Below are 16,829 nucleotides of genomic sequence, written 5' to 3'. Positions count from 1 at the left end.
CACCTCCTCCTGTAGAATATTTTAATGATAATCATGACGTCATAGGTCATGTGGTACAGGTGCCATCTTTGAAAAACCGAAAAATGGTGCACCTCTATATCTCCAAAACCGCTGCATGGAAACATGGCTCATTGTAAAGAACTCCATCTGGGGAACAGGTGTTGTTAAGGATGACGTCATTGGTGCCATAATTATGATGTCATAATTCGACAGGGACAACGCTTAGTCTGATCACTTTGAAATGTATTGAGCGTGATCTATGCAACAATTATATTGGAGAATATAAATTTATGATGTCTTCGCTCACGTGGTCTGGCAGCCATATTGGATCAAAGAAAAAAAATGTTAAAAAACAGAAGAGTTGGCTCAAACAAGTTGACTGCGCAGGGTAAGTATTCTATTAATACCATCTCGTTTGTACATGTCTTCCTTTATTTTTTCTTTCAACCCTGCCATTGGTGTTTCCTTCTTCTTTCCACTGTTCCTTTTGTTCTGTTGCGTCCTGATCTGTTCAGTGTTCTCGATCTTCCATGAGCCTGGACCTTGTAGACAACAAAAAATTACAAATAACTGTCCTGTAGCCAAAAAAATCCTTAACACAAGAGTTGGACCAGTCATTTGCAATCACATGTGACACCATGCTTTGGTGCTTGGTGCCTCTCACGTGACTCCTCATTGCGCTTTTCCACACATTCCCAATATTGAATGTCCTCTCACAGACCCTGCATCTGCCTTTGTGAACGGACTCCTTCATGAGCCAATCCCGGTAGTAGTGGACGTCGCTCAGCCACGAGGAAATAAAATGGCAAAGCTTCCAATTCGACATTCTTCCAACTCTCTTCCTTTCCCTTTAAAATCGACATTGCACATGCCAAGTAGCTACTTCCTGCTTGATAGGGACTTCTGTAAACATTTGCATAATTTATGCATGACACGTGAGAAATCATTTTGCTCGGTTTTGGTAAATATCTGGGGGGAGTTAAAATTAGTAAGTTCTCTCTAACAATTCCAACCAGGGGCATTGCAGATTATTTTTTATATTTGTGCAATTTTCTCGATTTTCCAGGAGTTTCAAGGACTTGGATAAGTTTTCCAGGACTTTCCAGTGCTATAAAATGCATTCTCATTTTTTCCAGGACGTTCAAGGAGTTTCAAGGACTGTGCAAACCATGTAATATTGCAGTTGGTTAGATGATATCCTAATGGGTAAAAACACAGCAAGATATATGAAATGTACGTTCCAACTTTACAGCACAACTTAGTCGAACATCAAGCTGGGCCAGCCGGTTCGTGAAAGGCTTGGGGAAAACTTTCCCCGCTGAACGCATAAGAACAGGGGAGTAATTGTGGCCATGAAAGAACAATTTTTTTTAAACCGAAATAAAAGGTGATATTCTACTTGCACCTTGGTGTCAGGAAGGGTATCCGGCCATAAAAAAAAAAATTGCCTCAAACAGGGAACCATGATTGTCATGGGGCCCGCAAGGCTAACCCCCGCTCTAGCGGGGGGAAATGGCCTTAAAACGATCATTCATTCATTCACTTCACTCTACTTGCACCTCTGAATGATTGAACATGCCAGGACTTGATTGACTATTTTAATAGATGGGGATTGAATTGGGGCGATGTAAAAAGGCGATTGAAAGCACTTCCTACGTTAACAGGGTGATGGTGAAATGTTAAGACCCTTTGGTTTTGTTTTGCAAAATGGTAGTGTAATGAAACCAATCAACCCAGGGTGTCAATTCATCGTGTGACATAAATTGAGAGTTTGGGGTACTGATTTTAAACAGGGAGATGAAAGTGGCCTGCTAGTCTACACTCCAGAGAACACTTTATTCCATCATGTCCGCAGCACATTTCTGAGCAAAGCCTCCAAGAGCATAGATTCCTTCACGGTCATGGGCATAGGTTCCACACCTGTCCGAGAGAACGGACTGCGTAACATTCAGAATCGTATGAAGCGTACGTGTTAACCAACACATATGGATCCAGGATACAAACGTTGTCATTGAGGGGCAGCATGGTGCGTTAGTAAGTATTGACCGACCTTAGTTTTGATTGGTCCCAGTTGGATGGCGTTGAAGCGCAAACCGTAACGGCCCCATTCAGAAGCCAGAGACCTATGGGACATAACAATGTCAAAATTCGTCCATCACAAGGCTTCATATTTACCATCTCAAACCCTTACCTTATAGCATGCACACTCGGGGTATGAACAAAACAATGAGGTGGTGTAATTATAGATAGTGGAGGGGGAGGAGTGGTAGACAGGTTTCTCAGAATGAGGTGTGTTCACACAATTCCACCCACAATAAAACATAACTGGCCTAGTTAAGCTCCCAGTGAATGGTAACCCCATGGTGTTAATGCTTAAGGACTCTTCCAACACAAGAGTGCTGCAATGATGATGAAACGCGTTTATTTCATTCCGCGAAATGTTACAATGTGTTTGTTTTAAGAGGTGATTGTTCCAAGCATTCAGATTTCAGCAAAAGTTATTCTCTTTTTTAAAAGTCCAATCAAGTAAAGTTCAGAGCATGGCAAGCAGTTTATTTTCCTGCAGTGATCCAAGGCTTATACACACACGACATTTAAGGTGTTGATTTCCTTTCATATCCGAAGGCCATTCACATGGAACATGCAAACCACCTGGTCAATTTCTTTACAGCGCAAAAGCTCCTGCCCAGATATCAACCACAATTTAAGATAGGAAGGAGTGTAACCTGGTGTCAAAAAACTTCCAAGAGGATCAGACCACTTCCAGGTAGGAATCTGGAAGTCCAGGTAGGAATCTGGAATTAGTGTGCCGGAAAAAACTTACCTACACTTCACCAACTAACTCACGCGAAACACCGCGATGACAGTTTTGGGTTGAGATTTGCTCAGAGGTGATTGCCCAAATGTCGAGTAAGGACATAAAAAAAACACAAGTGCGCTTTTTATGTGAACCACAAGGACATTGGAAGACTATGTACAAATAAACGCAGTATATGGGATGTGAATCTGGGATTCCCACACTATAACTCTGTGTTCAGATGAAAATTGCCAAAAAGGCCAACCGATACCAATGATGATGTATGGTGAGGTAAGATACCAAGAGGTACCCTATAATTCAATAAAAGGTTTGATCGGTCACCCACAATATAAGAAAACTCTTACTTGTAAAGCGCCTCGACCCCAGCCTTGGCAGCAGCACTGGGTGCTACGAATCCAGAACCAAATTCTGAGTATATGGTGCTGATAGCAAGCACAGCAGCACCTGCATGGCTCACAGAAATACAGCTCTTTCACACACTTGGTAAACAAATCGAGGATCATCTATCTATATATATATATATATATATTATCACTATAATATTCTGCTCTAGTGTGTCTGACATCTGTCTGTTCAAGGGTGTGGCTTCCCCCGTTGAGGGAGGGTCTCCTCCGATTCTGGGAGGGGCTTTAAAAACAAATCTCCACCATTTTGTTTGAAACGCAACGCTCTGAAGCCTCTTTTGTTAGGCCCACGCTTTCTGACTCTTTCACGGTTTTATCTCTTCTCTAATTCGATATCTGATTTTACTTGTAATGGTCGCTGGGATGGTTTAAGTCCTTGTTTTAGCAGAAGTTGAGAAATGTATTCTAATAGCCATTTTGAATGTGTCTGGTCGGACACGATGTGGGGACGGGGAGGAGAGAGCGGAGGAGGATGGAGAGGAAGGAGGGTTAGGTCCCCTACTGGAGAATTATTTATTTATATTATTGCTTATTAAAAGTACAGTGAATAAATACTGAAGTTTGGGATCGAACCGTAGTCTAATTATATTTTCCCATATTTGTGGGGTGTATGTATATACAAAGTTTGTTTAAGGCGAGTCAACTCTTTTCCAACTATGGAATTAAACAATACCGTACTTCAAAAAATGTACATAATAATGCAGACCAACTATGGAATACAAGTACAGATACATTCAACGTACACCGCCCCCATGCCAAATCAATAAATAACATCCTGCACGCTGCACGGTCTTCAAGCCGTGAAGCTTGAGCTTCACGGTCTTCAAGCCGACCCCCCCACGGTCTTCAAGGCTGCACGGTCTTCAAGCAGCCATCAATCATCTGGACTGGTCTCCCATCTCTACTGCCTCTGACATAAATTCTTCCTGGGAATTCTTCCAAAGCAAACTGCCCTCTCTCATGCACAGATTTATCCCATCTCGTCTTCTGTTGTCATACCCTTCCTCCCGTCCATGGTACACGGAATCTTGTGGTGAGGCTATTGCCCAGAAACAACTTGCTTTCGTCTCCTGGAAAGCAAATCCAACGGAAGGAAATCTCATTTCCTTTCACAAAGCCCGAAACAAGTGTGTGTCCACCCTCAGGAGAGCCAGGAAACAATATCTCTCCGTTCTCAGGGCCGAACTCTCTTATCTGTCTCCCTCTTCCAAATCCTGGTGGCGTCTGGTCAAATCTGTTTCTGGTGTTTGTTCCCCCTCCATCCCCTCCCTCACCTCAAATGGCCACACGGCTGACTCCGCAGGTGAAAAAGCTGAATGCCTCAACTCTGTGTTTGCCTCTAAATCTTGTGTCCCAAACCCATCCCTCTCTGTACCCACCGTACCCAGTCGTACCCAGCTGCTCCTGGACTCTGTGTCCTTTCCTCCTGACAAGGTGGAAAAGTTTCTGTCAACCCTCGACTCGGATTCTGCAACTGGACCTGACGGCATCAGCCCACGGGTCCTAAAATCCTGTTCTTCCGCTCTTTCACTCCCTCTCTCTGTTCTCTTCACCCTCTCTTTTGCTCAAGGTCATCTTCCATCTGCTTGGAAATCTGCCAACATCACCGCTTTGCACAAAAAAGGTGCAAAAACAGATCCCAGCAACTACAGACCAATCAGCCTTCTCCCAATTATCAGCAAAGTCATGGAATCCATCATTGCTTCAGATATGAAATCTTTCCTCTTCTCCAATGGCTTGATCTCTGATCATCAATTTGGTTTCAGACCTGGACACTGTACTCTGGACATGCTGCTTCTGCTTTCTCAACAATGGATGGAGGTCCTCAATGCCAAACAGGAAATTAGAGCAGTCTCCCTTGACATATCACGTGCCTTCGATACGGTCTGGCACCCCGCTCTGCTCACCAAACTCTCCTCTTTTGGTATCCATGGAAATCTCCACGCATGGCTGGCGGACTTCCTCTCTAGTCATAGTCAACGTGTGGCCCTGAATGGGTTTCTCTCATCTCCTCTTCCTGTTCAGGCTGGAGTTCCACAAGGCAGTGTTCTAGGCCCTGTGCTTTTTCTGGTCTTCATCAATGATCTCTCTGACTCTCTTGAAAATCCTCTGTATCTCTTTGCTGATGACTCTACTCTCTGTCGCTCCATTCTTCATCCCTCAGATCAGCAGTCTGCTGCCTCCTCACTCTCTGCAGACCTGGACAAAAATCACAGACTGGGCAAACAAGTGGAACATGTCTTTCAATCCTGACAAATCTCACACTCTTACGATGTCTCTCCGAAAAGACCGACTGGACAACCCTCCCATCCACTTTCTGAATAATCCTCTCCAAGAAGTTCTGTCACTCAAGCTTTTGGGTCTCTCTATCTGCCATGATCTTTCCTGGGAAAACCACATTTCAAATCTGGCCTCCAAAGCCAGTCGCCGACTGGGCATCCTCCGTCGTGCGAAGTCCTTCCTTGGCACACCTGAGCTCCTCACCACATACAAGGCTTTCATCCGCAGCTCAATGGAATACTGCTCTCCCCTCTGGGCTGGTGCTCCTGCCTCACACCTAGCTCGTCTTCACGCTGTTGAAACCAAAGCATTCAGAATCATTGGAATCTCCCGCGATTAAGCTATCTCCAAGGGCCTCTCACTCACTCACCGCAGGCAGGTTGGTGGTCTTTCCATCTTCTACCGACTCCTCTCTGGCCTTGCCCCCCCAGCTCTCTCTGGGCTCTGTCCCGCAAATATTCCTACAGGTCGCACAAGATCTGCCTGCAACCCTCTTATGGTCAAACTGCCAAAATCAAGACTCTCTGCTCACCTTCACTCCTTCATTCCTCTTTTCTCCCACCTCTGGAACAAACTCCCTCACTCTCTTCAATCCCACTCCACCCTCCAGGTCTTTAAAACAGCTGTTCACCACCATCTCTTATCTTCCCCCATCCAAAACCTTGATCTTTTCTACCCCCGCTAATTTCACCCCAATTCCACTTTTTTGAAATACCAACTTCTCTCCTGGAAGTCATTGGTGTCTTTGTGTTTTATACTTCTCCCTCCACCCCCCCCCCCCCTTCCCATGCCTCCTCCCCCCAAGCCCTCTCCCTTCCACACATCTCCCTGCTCTCAAATGTTGTGTTTGTGTGCTTCACCTTCTCTCCCCATCTTGTTTTCCGCTCCCGCTTTTTGTGTGTTTTGTTTGTCTGGTTGATTTGTTTGTGAAGTAAATGTTAGCTCTTTCACGAGCCTCGATTCAGTATAAATAAATAAATAAATAAATAAAATAAAATAAAATCCTCCAGTGCGGCATTGCCGGGGTTGCCGTTGGTGCCCGGCAATACCGCCAGGCAGCACCAGCACCCGCCAGGCAGCACCAGGTGCCCGGCAATACCTGCATTGGGAGGGAGAGGGGTACAATAATTGATTGATTAATTGCATAATTAAAATAAATATATAATAATCGTAAAATAATTTCTTAATCAATTGGCTAATAGTGTTTCAACTGAAGTGTTTCATCTGAAGCTGTAACTTTTTGAAGATTAATTAAATAAGTCATTAATCTCAATAAAAAAAAAATTAATTGATTAATTGACCAATCAATTAATAATTAATCGATTAATTGATTAATCAAAAATATCCTTTATAGCCACATCACTTTGTCACTGTCGTGTCCGGATATCAGCTTCCTCGCTCAAAAGTTGCCTGAGATATTGCCCAGGTGAGAAAGAAAATAAATAAGTGACTAATAACGAAAAGAAATAAATAATAATCGTAAAATAATTAAATTATTAATCAAATGGCTAATATAATATTTAAACCACCACCGTTTCATTCGAATCTGTAACTTAAAAAAAATTATTAATCAAGTCATTAATCAAATAATTAAATAATAAATTGATGAATTGATCAATCAATAAATTAGAAATACCCTTCCCAGCCAAATCACTTGGTCATTGTCGTGTCGAACTATCAGCTTCCTAACTCAAAAGGCGCTTGAGATAATGCCCAGATGAGAAAGGAAATAAATAAGTACTGAATTAATCGATAAGTATTAATTAAATAATTAATTAATCAAAAAACAAAAATAATGTTTTTGTCAAAGTACTTTCTCACTATTGTGCTAAAATTTCAGCTTCCTATCTCAAAGGATGGCTGAGATATTGCCCGGACAAACAAACAAGAGAGAAAGAAAGAAAGAAAACAAGAAAACAAACAAACAACCAGAGTGAAAACTGAGTGCTCCCTTTCAGCGTGCGTCATTGCCGAGCCCCCTTCGGTGCCCGGCAATGACGTCATGCAGCCTGGGGATGGAATATGAAAGGAGCGGTGTACAACATTTGTACAATAACGTTTGGTTTTAAGCAATTTTTAATTTGTAAAGGGAGGTGTGTGTATTCGAGGCTTTCCAAACTGACTGATTGACTCTCATTGAGACAATCAGTGAATTTGTAAACACTTGGATCTTCTTATCTGAAACTACGCGCCCAACTTGGATGGAACTTGACCACAACCTTGATCACCTGTGATGCACCAAAGAATGTTCACGGCATTAAAAAAGAATCTGGGTCTAGGGGACTACTGGAGTACTGGGGGTCAAAGTGCGTCCGTATTTAACCCCCCAAAATAGATATTTGCTCTCTTCTCTGAAACTACACGCTCAATTTCAATGAAACTTGACCACAACCTTCATCACCTGTGACACTAAAACTAATAGTACTATATTAATAAAACCTTGTGGAACTACTGAGCACGAAGGCCTCCTGATGCCTTACATATCCCATAAGAAATTGCATATTAAGTCGGTCGATTTAAAGATCGAAGGTCATTACGATTCCGGGATCACCAATTTTGACTTATTAAAAAAGTATTCACCCGATTTAGATGCAACTTGGTAAGGAATAATCTCTGCATGGTGTTTTCACACGTTTGTTCAAACCATCGGCTAATTTACATATTTTGTGGGTCATTCACACCTACCAGTGGTTATTTTTCTATCGTGGTATTTTTACCACAGGCTTCCAGCTAGTGTAAGAATCAAATGACAGAATTAGTTTGTACTGACAACAAAGCAGTGGGGAGCTGGCAGTCCAGTGTTAATGTAGCCGGTCCTGCACTTCCTTCGTGGGTGATGCCAATATGCAGAGTTTTGGCCTCCGCAACATCCAGAAGTAAGAAGTGGCGGGAAAAATCCAGGTCCACAAATGGAAGCAATGCATTGATGCAGCGCACATATGGAAATATAGTCAGCCCAAGAGATATATGACCGTAGATGTTGAGGCCAAGAACGAAAGGTTCCATAGATCAATCGCAGCGCAGGTCGGATCATTGGTCAGTCAAACTTGCCAGGGTGACTCGGTAACAATGCGAGTCTACCTGAAAATTCTTCTTTCTGTGGAGATGTACCACTGGAAAAAAGTACATTCTCTCGGGTACTTGGCTTCACTATCTGACGTGACTCTCTGGGTAGAGCACATTGTGAAGGTGATGCCAAATGAGCATACTCATGAAAAACTATGAAATCCTTTGGCTCCATCGATCCCTTCCTGACATACCACTCACATGCAGTATATTGAAGTGTTGCTCTCTATTGTGTGCTGGGACTCCTGCATTCTGGAATCTAAAGCCGAGATCAAACAAATAATCAACATTTTCTAACTCTAAATAAAAGGCCTATGGTCACAACAGAAATGTATTTGGCATATTGATCACAGGCCTCATCTTGTCTTGCACGTTGTGCTCTCCTGTGTCTCCCAGCTCAACTTCTCTTTGCTCCAATAAATTATACATCAACGAATCATTCCACACTTTGTACATCTCAATCCCTTCGCTCTTCTCTCTCGTCTGCAAAATTGCTTCACCTTTTTGAATAGATCTCGCCTTTTCCTCCAGTCCTCCTAGGTAGAATGTCATTGCAAATTCACAAGGACATGTTAGTAAATTTAGTTGATGATATTTTGTTATATTTTTTTCTCAGGAATCACAGGATTTCCAAGCCACTTCCTGAGCAGTATTTATGGCAAAACTTCCCATTATGCTACATCACCATCTAGCTGTGATCTTCGATTCATGGCAAAAATAACAGTTGGACAGGCTCTCCCCCCACCCTCCCCCTTGAGACACAGTAACGATCTCCACACGGGGAAAGTCTTTTGGACGAGAAAAGGACACCAGTGTGAAGCTGCCTTGGGCACATTTAAAAAGCAGTCATAGTTCCCATTGTGGGATTAAATGACCACTTTCACAAATTAAACTTTACATTTAAACATCTCAGGCAATGAATGAATGAATGATCGTTTCTAAGACCATTTTCCCCGCTAGAGCGGGGGTTAGCCTTGCAGGCCCCATGACAATCATGGTTCCCTGTTTGAGGCAATGTTTTTATGGCCGGATGCCCTTCCTGACGCCAACCCTTAGTCGCCTCTTACGATGCGCAGGGATACGGTGTACCTATTCTAAGCTGGGGTACACACCGGGATCATTCATCCCAGCAAGCTGGTACTCAATTTGCCGACCTCGGAAGGATGACAGGCTGAGTCAACCCCCCTGGCGTTAATTCAGCGATCGACCGGGATTCGAACCCAGGATCCTGGGATCCCAAGCCGGCACCCTAACCGCTAAGCCAACACCAGGCAATGCAGAAGAAAAATTAAACAATTTCTGATTTCTAATGTCAACAGAATAAGGAATTATCCATCAGTGCAGAAAATCTGAAGCCGATTTTATGATACAGTATTCCGAATGTCACTTTTCAAAAGCGATTCCTTAAACCACCACTTTTGCAAATCAGACTTTTTGCAAACTAATGACCATCATATTTACTTTAAAAAAATTTTTTTTAATTAATAATTTTTAAAAAAAATAATTAAATATATATATATTATTAATTAGCAGGCTGAGAAAGCAGTGAATGCTCACCTTGCTTCGCTTGTATCAGTCTGCGCCCAACCTCCAACGTAAGGTAAGCTGTACCTGTAAGCACCGTATCAGTAATGGCTCGCCAGCCTCCTGGAGTCAGATTTTCACTTGGACACACAAAGTTTCCAGCCGCATTACTTATCAGCACCTGTATTGAGCAAGGTGAAGAGGGCAGCGTCGTGTGTGAACGTTATTATAGGACAAAAAAGGAATGAAAAAAACATTTTCTCATAATTAAACTAGAACAGACTTGGTCGGGTGCATACCTCTACTAGGATGAACAGTTTACATTTTGTATCCCACAGGTCGGCTGGATCTGAATGTATCTGGATCTGCATCTGGACCTGAACCAAAATCTAATTGGATTGTTCTTGTCACACACCCAACTCATCCACCAAGTTTTGTCAAAACCCATCCGTAACTTTTTGAAAATATCATGACGCTCTGGATATTGTTTACAGCCCCATCTAGTCTGTGGGCAGGACGGGGCTGCCGTGCTCCATCTGCTGAGGATCTCCTTGAGATCAATAAGATACTCTGAGACTGGGTCCTCAGCATTTTAGCTTATTTTGGTGCAGTTGTCTAAATAAGACGCAAAAAGGTTCTGAGAGAAATCCAAGCCGCTGCTCGGCGAGACAATAAATATTCAAAGTAAACTCTCGGGCACATGGCTTGGTAGTGTAAAACCACTGCTGGTTGCTTTGTTGTAGATTACAGATCATGGACGCAACCACTTACCTAATACATAGGTGGCCCCTTTTAAACTCTCCAAAAAATGCAACAGTGATGAACATTTAGAGTTTAACAATCATTTAGCAACAACAACTGATGACTGACAACTCGGTAACAACAACAACAACAACCGAGCAACATTTAGAGTTAGAAAACAACTGATGGGTGCACTTCATGAAACAGACCCAAAAATATTTTCCGAAGATGAGAATATGTCGAGGTTTTTCCCAAGATGAGCATATTTCGAGGTTTTTCCCAAGATGAGCATATTTCGAGGTTTTTCCCAAGATGAGCATATTTCGAGGTTTTTCCCAAGATTAGCATATTTCGAGGTTTTTCCCAAGGTTAGCATATTTCAATGTTTTTCCCAAGATGAGCATATTTCAAGGTCTACTGTGAGTATTTCAATACCAAGATCTAAGGCATGGTTTTGAATGAAGGTCCACCTCAAGGAAAAGCTACTCAATGGGTTATTTGGTGAATTTTAGTACTTTATAAGGTGAGGGTGTTTTGGGCACTGTGGTTAATTGCAACCGCATCTCCAATTAACGGGTTATGCCATTTAAATGTCACCGACCCTGTATATTTATATACGGCCATCGGCATCCAGAGGTATATCTGACTCGGCCTGAAGCGTCGACAGTATTTGTGTGAGTTGGCTTTATGTATCTGGTGAGAAATGGTCTTTTAACTCTGAGATGCAGGCGTCAAAATAAACGCAGTCATTGGGCCTCGGAGGCCCAACGGATGTATTCATGTAATTTTTTTTTTTATAGATTCTTTTTCTTTCATATCCTTTTTCAATCCAAGTCGATGCTCATGGATGTGTATTTGCTCAGAAAACGTGAATCATTGATCCTATTAGTTGGAAGAATCCCATACAAGTAATGAATCTTTTTTGGCCAAAAAAATTTTTGTATTTGGTTTTTTAACTTTTTTTTCTCTAAAAGGTTGAGGCTCGTGGAGGAGTATTTGCTCAAAAAATATGATTCACTGATCCTTTTATTTAGAATGTATATGTCTCCAACTGTCAAAAATCATACACCTATGCAGCCATTGGGCCTCGGAGGCCCCACAAATGTATTCGTGTAAAGTTTTTAATTTTCATATTTTTGTCACTGAATTATTTGCAACCAAGTTATAGGAGCATATAATGAGGCTCATATTAAGAAAATAATGATATAACATAGTAGTACAACAACATTTATGCGGGGCCTGCATTCGTGTCGGATTTTCGGGTTATAAGTGAAGAATGAAGATTTTCCCACAAGCCTGAATGAAATTTTTATTTATTTATGTCACTGAATTTTGTGTAACAACATGAAAGTCAGTGAAAATGAGGCTCATTCTAAAAAAATAAAAAAAAATAAAAAATAAAATGTACAGCATAGTTTTTGCAACAAAAAAAACCTTGTGGGCCTCCGAGGCCAAATCACTGCATCCAAGGGTTAAATAAGTCGTTGTGAACATCCAAACACGAGACACACGCCGCTCATGAAAAGCTACAAATACTTTTTACAAATGGTAAATTGCACATTTGCATCTGCACATGAAACACTATATGTCTTATTGGAAGATGTCTCCATGTTATATGTGGTTTATTTATAATTTAATTTATACAAGATCCGACCTTCAACATCAAGTCACTGTAGTGATCAAAGTTATTTCAAGAATACAGTTCAATGCTGTGGGGAAGAAGAAGAGGAATAAGAGGACAAAGCAGCTTTGGTAACTATGATTCCATATATCCACAAGAATTGCCAAAAGGACAAAACTGGGTTCTGGCATGGTTTATAGAGCAAGTGAAGATCTATTCCACTCAAATACTTTTCCAGATCTACACACTGTCATATGCGAAAAAGGTTACAGATTCAAGGTGTTCATTTGCAGAAATAAGGAGCTGAAAAGAGGAAGTGTTAACTTAGTCTTCTTAATCTCATTTTCCATTTTCATTTTTGAAAAAAAAGAAAAGAAAAACATCGCAATCACTCGGTAGAGCGCGTACCTCCGCCAGGCTGAATAGTTAATGTTCGGTATCCACTGATAGGTCAGATCCTGATTCAGGCCTAAACCAAAATCTGCTTGTTCTTGTCACTTACCCAACTCATCCACTTAGTTTTGTCATAACTTGTCCACAACTTTTTGAGATATCATGCCATATATCGTTTTTGCCCTTTCTCTCAATGGTGAAGAATCACTTTTAAAATTCTCAGATCCAGATCCAGATCTTCACCAAAATCTAATAATTTCATCCTTGTCACATACCCAACCTGTCCACCAAATTTCGTCCAAATCCATGCACAACTTTTTGAGAGGTCTTGTTCACAAACAGACAGGGGGGCAAACATAACCTCCATCCACCTTTGGTGGTGGAGGTAAATAGAACGACACTCGGTAGAGCGAATACCTCCGCCAGTCTGAACAGTTTACGTTTTGAATCCCAATGATAGGCTGGATCTGGATTCGGATCTTAACCAAAATCGAATCGGCTTGATCTTGTCACTTACCCAACTCATCCACCAAGTTTTGCCGAATCCCATCATAATCGTTTGAGATATCATGTTATATATCGTTTTTGCCTCATCTCTCAATGGTGAAGAATCACTTTAAAAATACTAGTATCTGGATAGAGATCTTCACCAAAACCTAATCAATTCGTCCTTGTCACACACCCAACCTGTCCATAACGTCTTGAGATGTCATGCTCACAGACAGACAACAGACAGACAGACAGGGGTGAAAACATAATCTCCATGCATTCACCGTCAGTGGCGGAGGTAATAAATAATTAAGGCACAAAATTTAACAATGTGGGGACTGGTTGGGATATATCGGAGAATGAACAATCTCAAGAAAGTAGATCTGCGTGCGGACTCACATACTCACCGTCACCTAGTAGACCGATTAAAATAGTCCTACCCTTTGGGAACGGGTGAGCCAAAGAAACATTCAATATTCATGAAATTGTGGGCAGTTATTGAGATTTGCAAAAAAGCAAAAAAAAAAATATATACATGTGGCTGTGGTTGGGTAGATGAATATTCAAACAAGAAAGCACCAAGGTGTGACGTTTCAACCACCAGATCGGTCTTCATCTGGGGTTGTGCCTGCATCATGCGTCAGGTGACAAGTATCCTCAGTAAGGATGCGAAGGCATCACATGACTAAATGTGGACAGTGAGACCAAACATCATTATGATCATCACTCCTACCTCCCCCAACTTGGTAAAACGGCTTCATACCAAATTCGACGACTAAGCCTTCTCGGTCCGGGCATGAATACGTCTACCCAACTAGTGAAAGTCCATAAAGCAAATCCAATGGGTTTCTTGAGGCAAATCTAATCTCTTTCAACATGGCGATGTATAATACATCTCGACTTTTTTAAATGCATAAAAATCAACAATTTTCCACGTCATTCACTTTTCTACGACACTTAAAGATCATTTTCAGACGTCAGCAGCACTTTAGGATAAAACTTTGGAACACCACATCCTCCACATCTTAGCTCTTACATGAGCCTCGATCTTGTATACAAAAAAAACCCAAAAAAAAACCTCTATTTGTCCAAGTCGTCCTCTATTTTTACCCTCAACCCTGCTGTCGGTTTGTTCTCACCTCCTCTCTTTCTGTTGGTCCTTTTGTTTGATTACGTCCTGATCCGTTCTACTTTCTAGCTCCTCCATGAGCCACGACTTTGTTTTAAAAAAACAACAAAAACTGCTTTGGGGCATGTGCATCCCTACTATAGTTCACAGACCGGTGTGTGTTTTTGTTTGTCATGTTACTACTCCTACAGTTCTGGCCCAATTACATCCAGACTTATTACATCGGAACACCATGACCCCAATTTGTGTATGGGGGTGTTTGTTGTTGTTGTCGTTGATGTATAGACCCGGACAGTTCTCTCGAACAAGCCCGCGGCACAGAAACAGCTGATCGATCTCCCAGGAGCAACCCAGGGATGCCCCACATCCCCCACCTTTATGAAGTCAGAGTAACCACAGAGTTAGAGGTGGAGGGAGAGAGGGAGGGAGAGAGAGAGAGAGGGAGAGAGAGGGAGAGAGAGGGAGAGAGAGGGAGAGAGTGGGAGAGAGAGGGAGAGAGAGGGAGAGAGAGGGAGGGAGAGGGAGAGGGAGAGGGAGAGGGAGAGGGAGAGGGAGAGAGAGAGAGAGAGTAGAGAGAGAGAGGAGAGAGAAAGAAAGAAAGAAAGAAAGAAAGAAAGAAAGAAAGAAAGAAAAAAGAAAGAAAGAGAGAGAAGAGACAGATACAAGAGGGAAAGGGACGGTCCATGTGGACCAATCGGCTCTCTGACCGTGACTGCACTGCCCTGACGAATCTAGGTAGCAGGGAAGAATGGGAAAGATTTGGCCATTTTTGGAATGGGAAAGAAAAGGGATGCTAATTCTCTATGTAAAGGTGTATTGTGCAGCGCCACCTCTAGGTGGGTGAAGGTATTGCAAGTCCCACCCTTTACAGTATAGTGTTCTTGTCTGCATGCTTTCCAGTGCAGTTTGGTGTATTGAATTACATAAGCAGCAAGCATGCTTTTGCTACATGCACGTAACCTGGGTTATTTGTTTTATTTTTTGGAGCGATTGAGGCAGTTGTCAATTGCCTATACACTGCCCAAATAAAGGTACATGTGTCAGTAGAACACATGTACCTTTATTTGTACCTTTATTTGAAGAACACATGTATTGCATGCTTGGAATAAGATCGCCCATAGGGCGGGTACTCTGTTAGTATATCACAATTCCATTAACTACTCAAAATGCTAGCCTATTGTTGTGATACACAATATAGGAGAAAAAGAAGATGTTCATTATAAATAAGAATTTGGTCCGAATGTGATACCCACAAAGTACAGTGCAATGTCCCACATACAATTTGTATGTCTATGTCATAAAGGACTGCTTTTTGTGAGACATCCTTTGTTATAGCCTACAAATTGCCCCATTTGCCTCCGAGATATTCTTTCCCCACCACCATCCCCACTTCCCATACCCCTCCGCCACCCTACTCCACCAACCTCTTACCCACAATTACAAGCAGAGTAGAGCGACGCATTGCACAGAAATAGAACCTTAAACAATGTTTATCATTATTAACCATCGACTACTTTGACAAAGAACAGTCCACCAGACCGCACGTCTCATAACCAGAACGGGTCACCTATGCTGCCAACGATGGCGTTTCTTAATCTTGGACAAAAGTGTGTGTGTGTGTGTGCATGACTTTCACACAGCTTTGGAGGAAAGAAACAATGTGCATGGAATACTTATATCCAATTAAAACATTAAATGAACCGACTGACATCTTCACTCAATGGAAATGCACATGCCAGCGATTAAACACGCCACGTGTTCTCATCTTCTCATTCAGAATTCTGACATCTGCACACTTCCACCTAAAAGGAGAAAATTTGTTTGCATTTAAATAAATAAAATTATACAAATGTGAGCATTTTGGTGGAATTTTGTTGGAAAGGACGATGTGAAATAACAGTGTGATTACATCGTCGAACATGTTACAACAGGGAACGGAAAATATACGTTCATCACCTCCTCTACGCGACAGTCACTGCGAGATGTTTAACGTCCACCAACGAATGCTGGCAGATGGGACACCCGGCTTAATGTCCATCCGAGGGACGGCACACGCATTGAGGAATCACCCTGCCTGTGAAACACCAGGATGGCAGTTTACCGCTGGGTCGGGATTCAAACCCAGGCTGGACAGCTTATAGGCGAGTTTGCGTACCTCTAGGTCTAGGCCATCCTGCACAAGCTGTTTATAAATATGGAAACAGAAACCCGTTTAGTGCTTTGTGTTTTTGTTTTGTTAATATTGTCATTTACATTTCTACTGATACAGATGGAACATTTCAAAATGAAAAACCTCATTGGGGTATTTTATTGAGAGGACCCTTTTCACACACCAGAGTGCCATATTAAAGTAGGCCACCAGGT

General features: G+C 42.1%; 1 protein-coding gene across 2 annotated transcripts in view; it reads right to left on the bottom strand.

Moving 5' to 3' along the window:
• The window catches only part of DECR1 (2,4-dienoyl-CoA reductase 1), a 50,095-nt gene that overhangs the window by 18,867 nt on the left and 14,399 nt on the right, over window positions 1-16,829 (bottom strand). For both annotated transcript variants that reach the window (XM_068126172.2, XM_068126173.2), the window contains exons 5-7: window positions 10,126-10,273; window positions 3,163-3,262; window positions 2,051-2,123 (exon numbers count right to left, since the gene is read on the bottom strand). In XM_068126172.2, the coding sequence (XP_067982273.1) occupies window positions 2,051-2,123; window positions 3,163-3,262; window positions 10,126-10,273 (321 nt within the window). The remainder of the gene's footprint in view (window positions 1-2,050; window positions 2,124-3,162; window positions 3,263-10,125; window positions 10,274-16,829) is intronic.

This window comes from Myxine glutinosa, chromosome 10, assembly GCF_964187855.1.
Source record: "Myxine glutinosa chromosome 10, kmMyxGlut1.1, whole genome shotgun sequence".
Classification (NCBI taxonomy): domain Eukaryota; kingdom Metazoa; phylum Chordata; class Myxini; order Myxiniformes; family Myxinidae; genus Myxine; species Myxine glutinosa.
The sequence above is the reverse complement of the archived record's forward strand: the minus strand, read 5'-3'. Positions and strand labels throughout refer to the sequence as shown.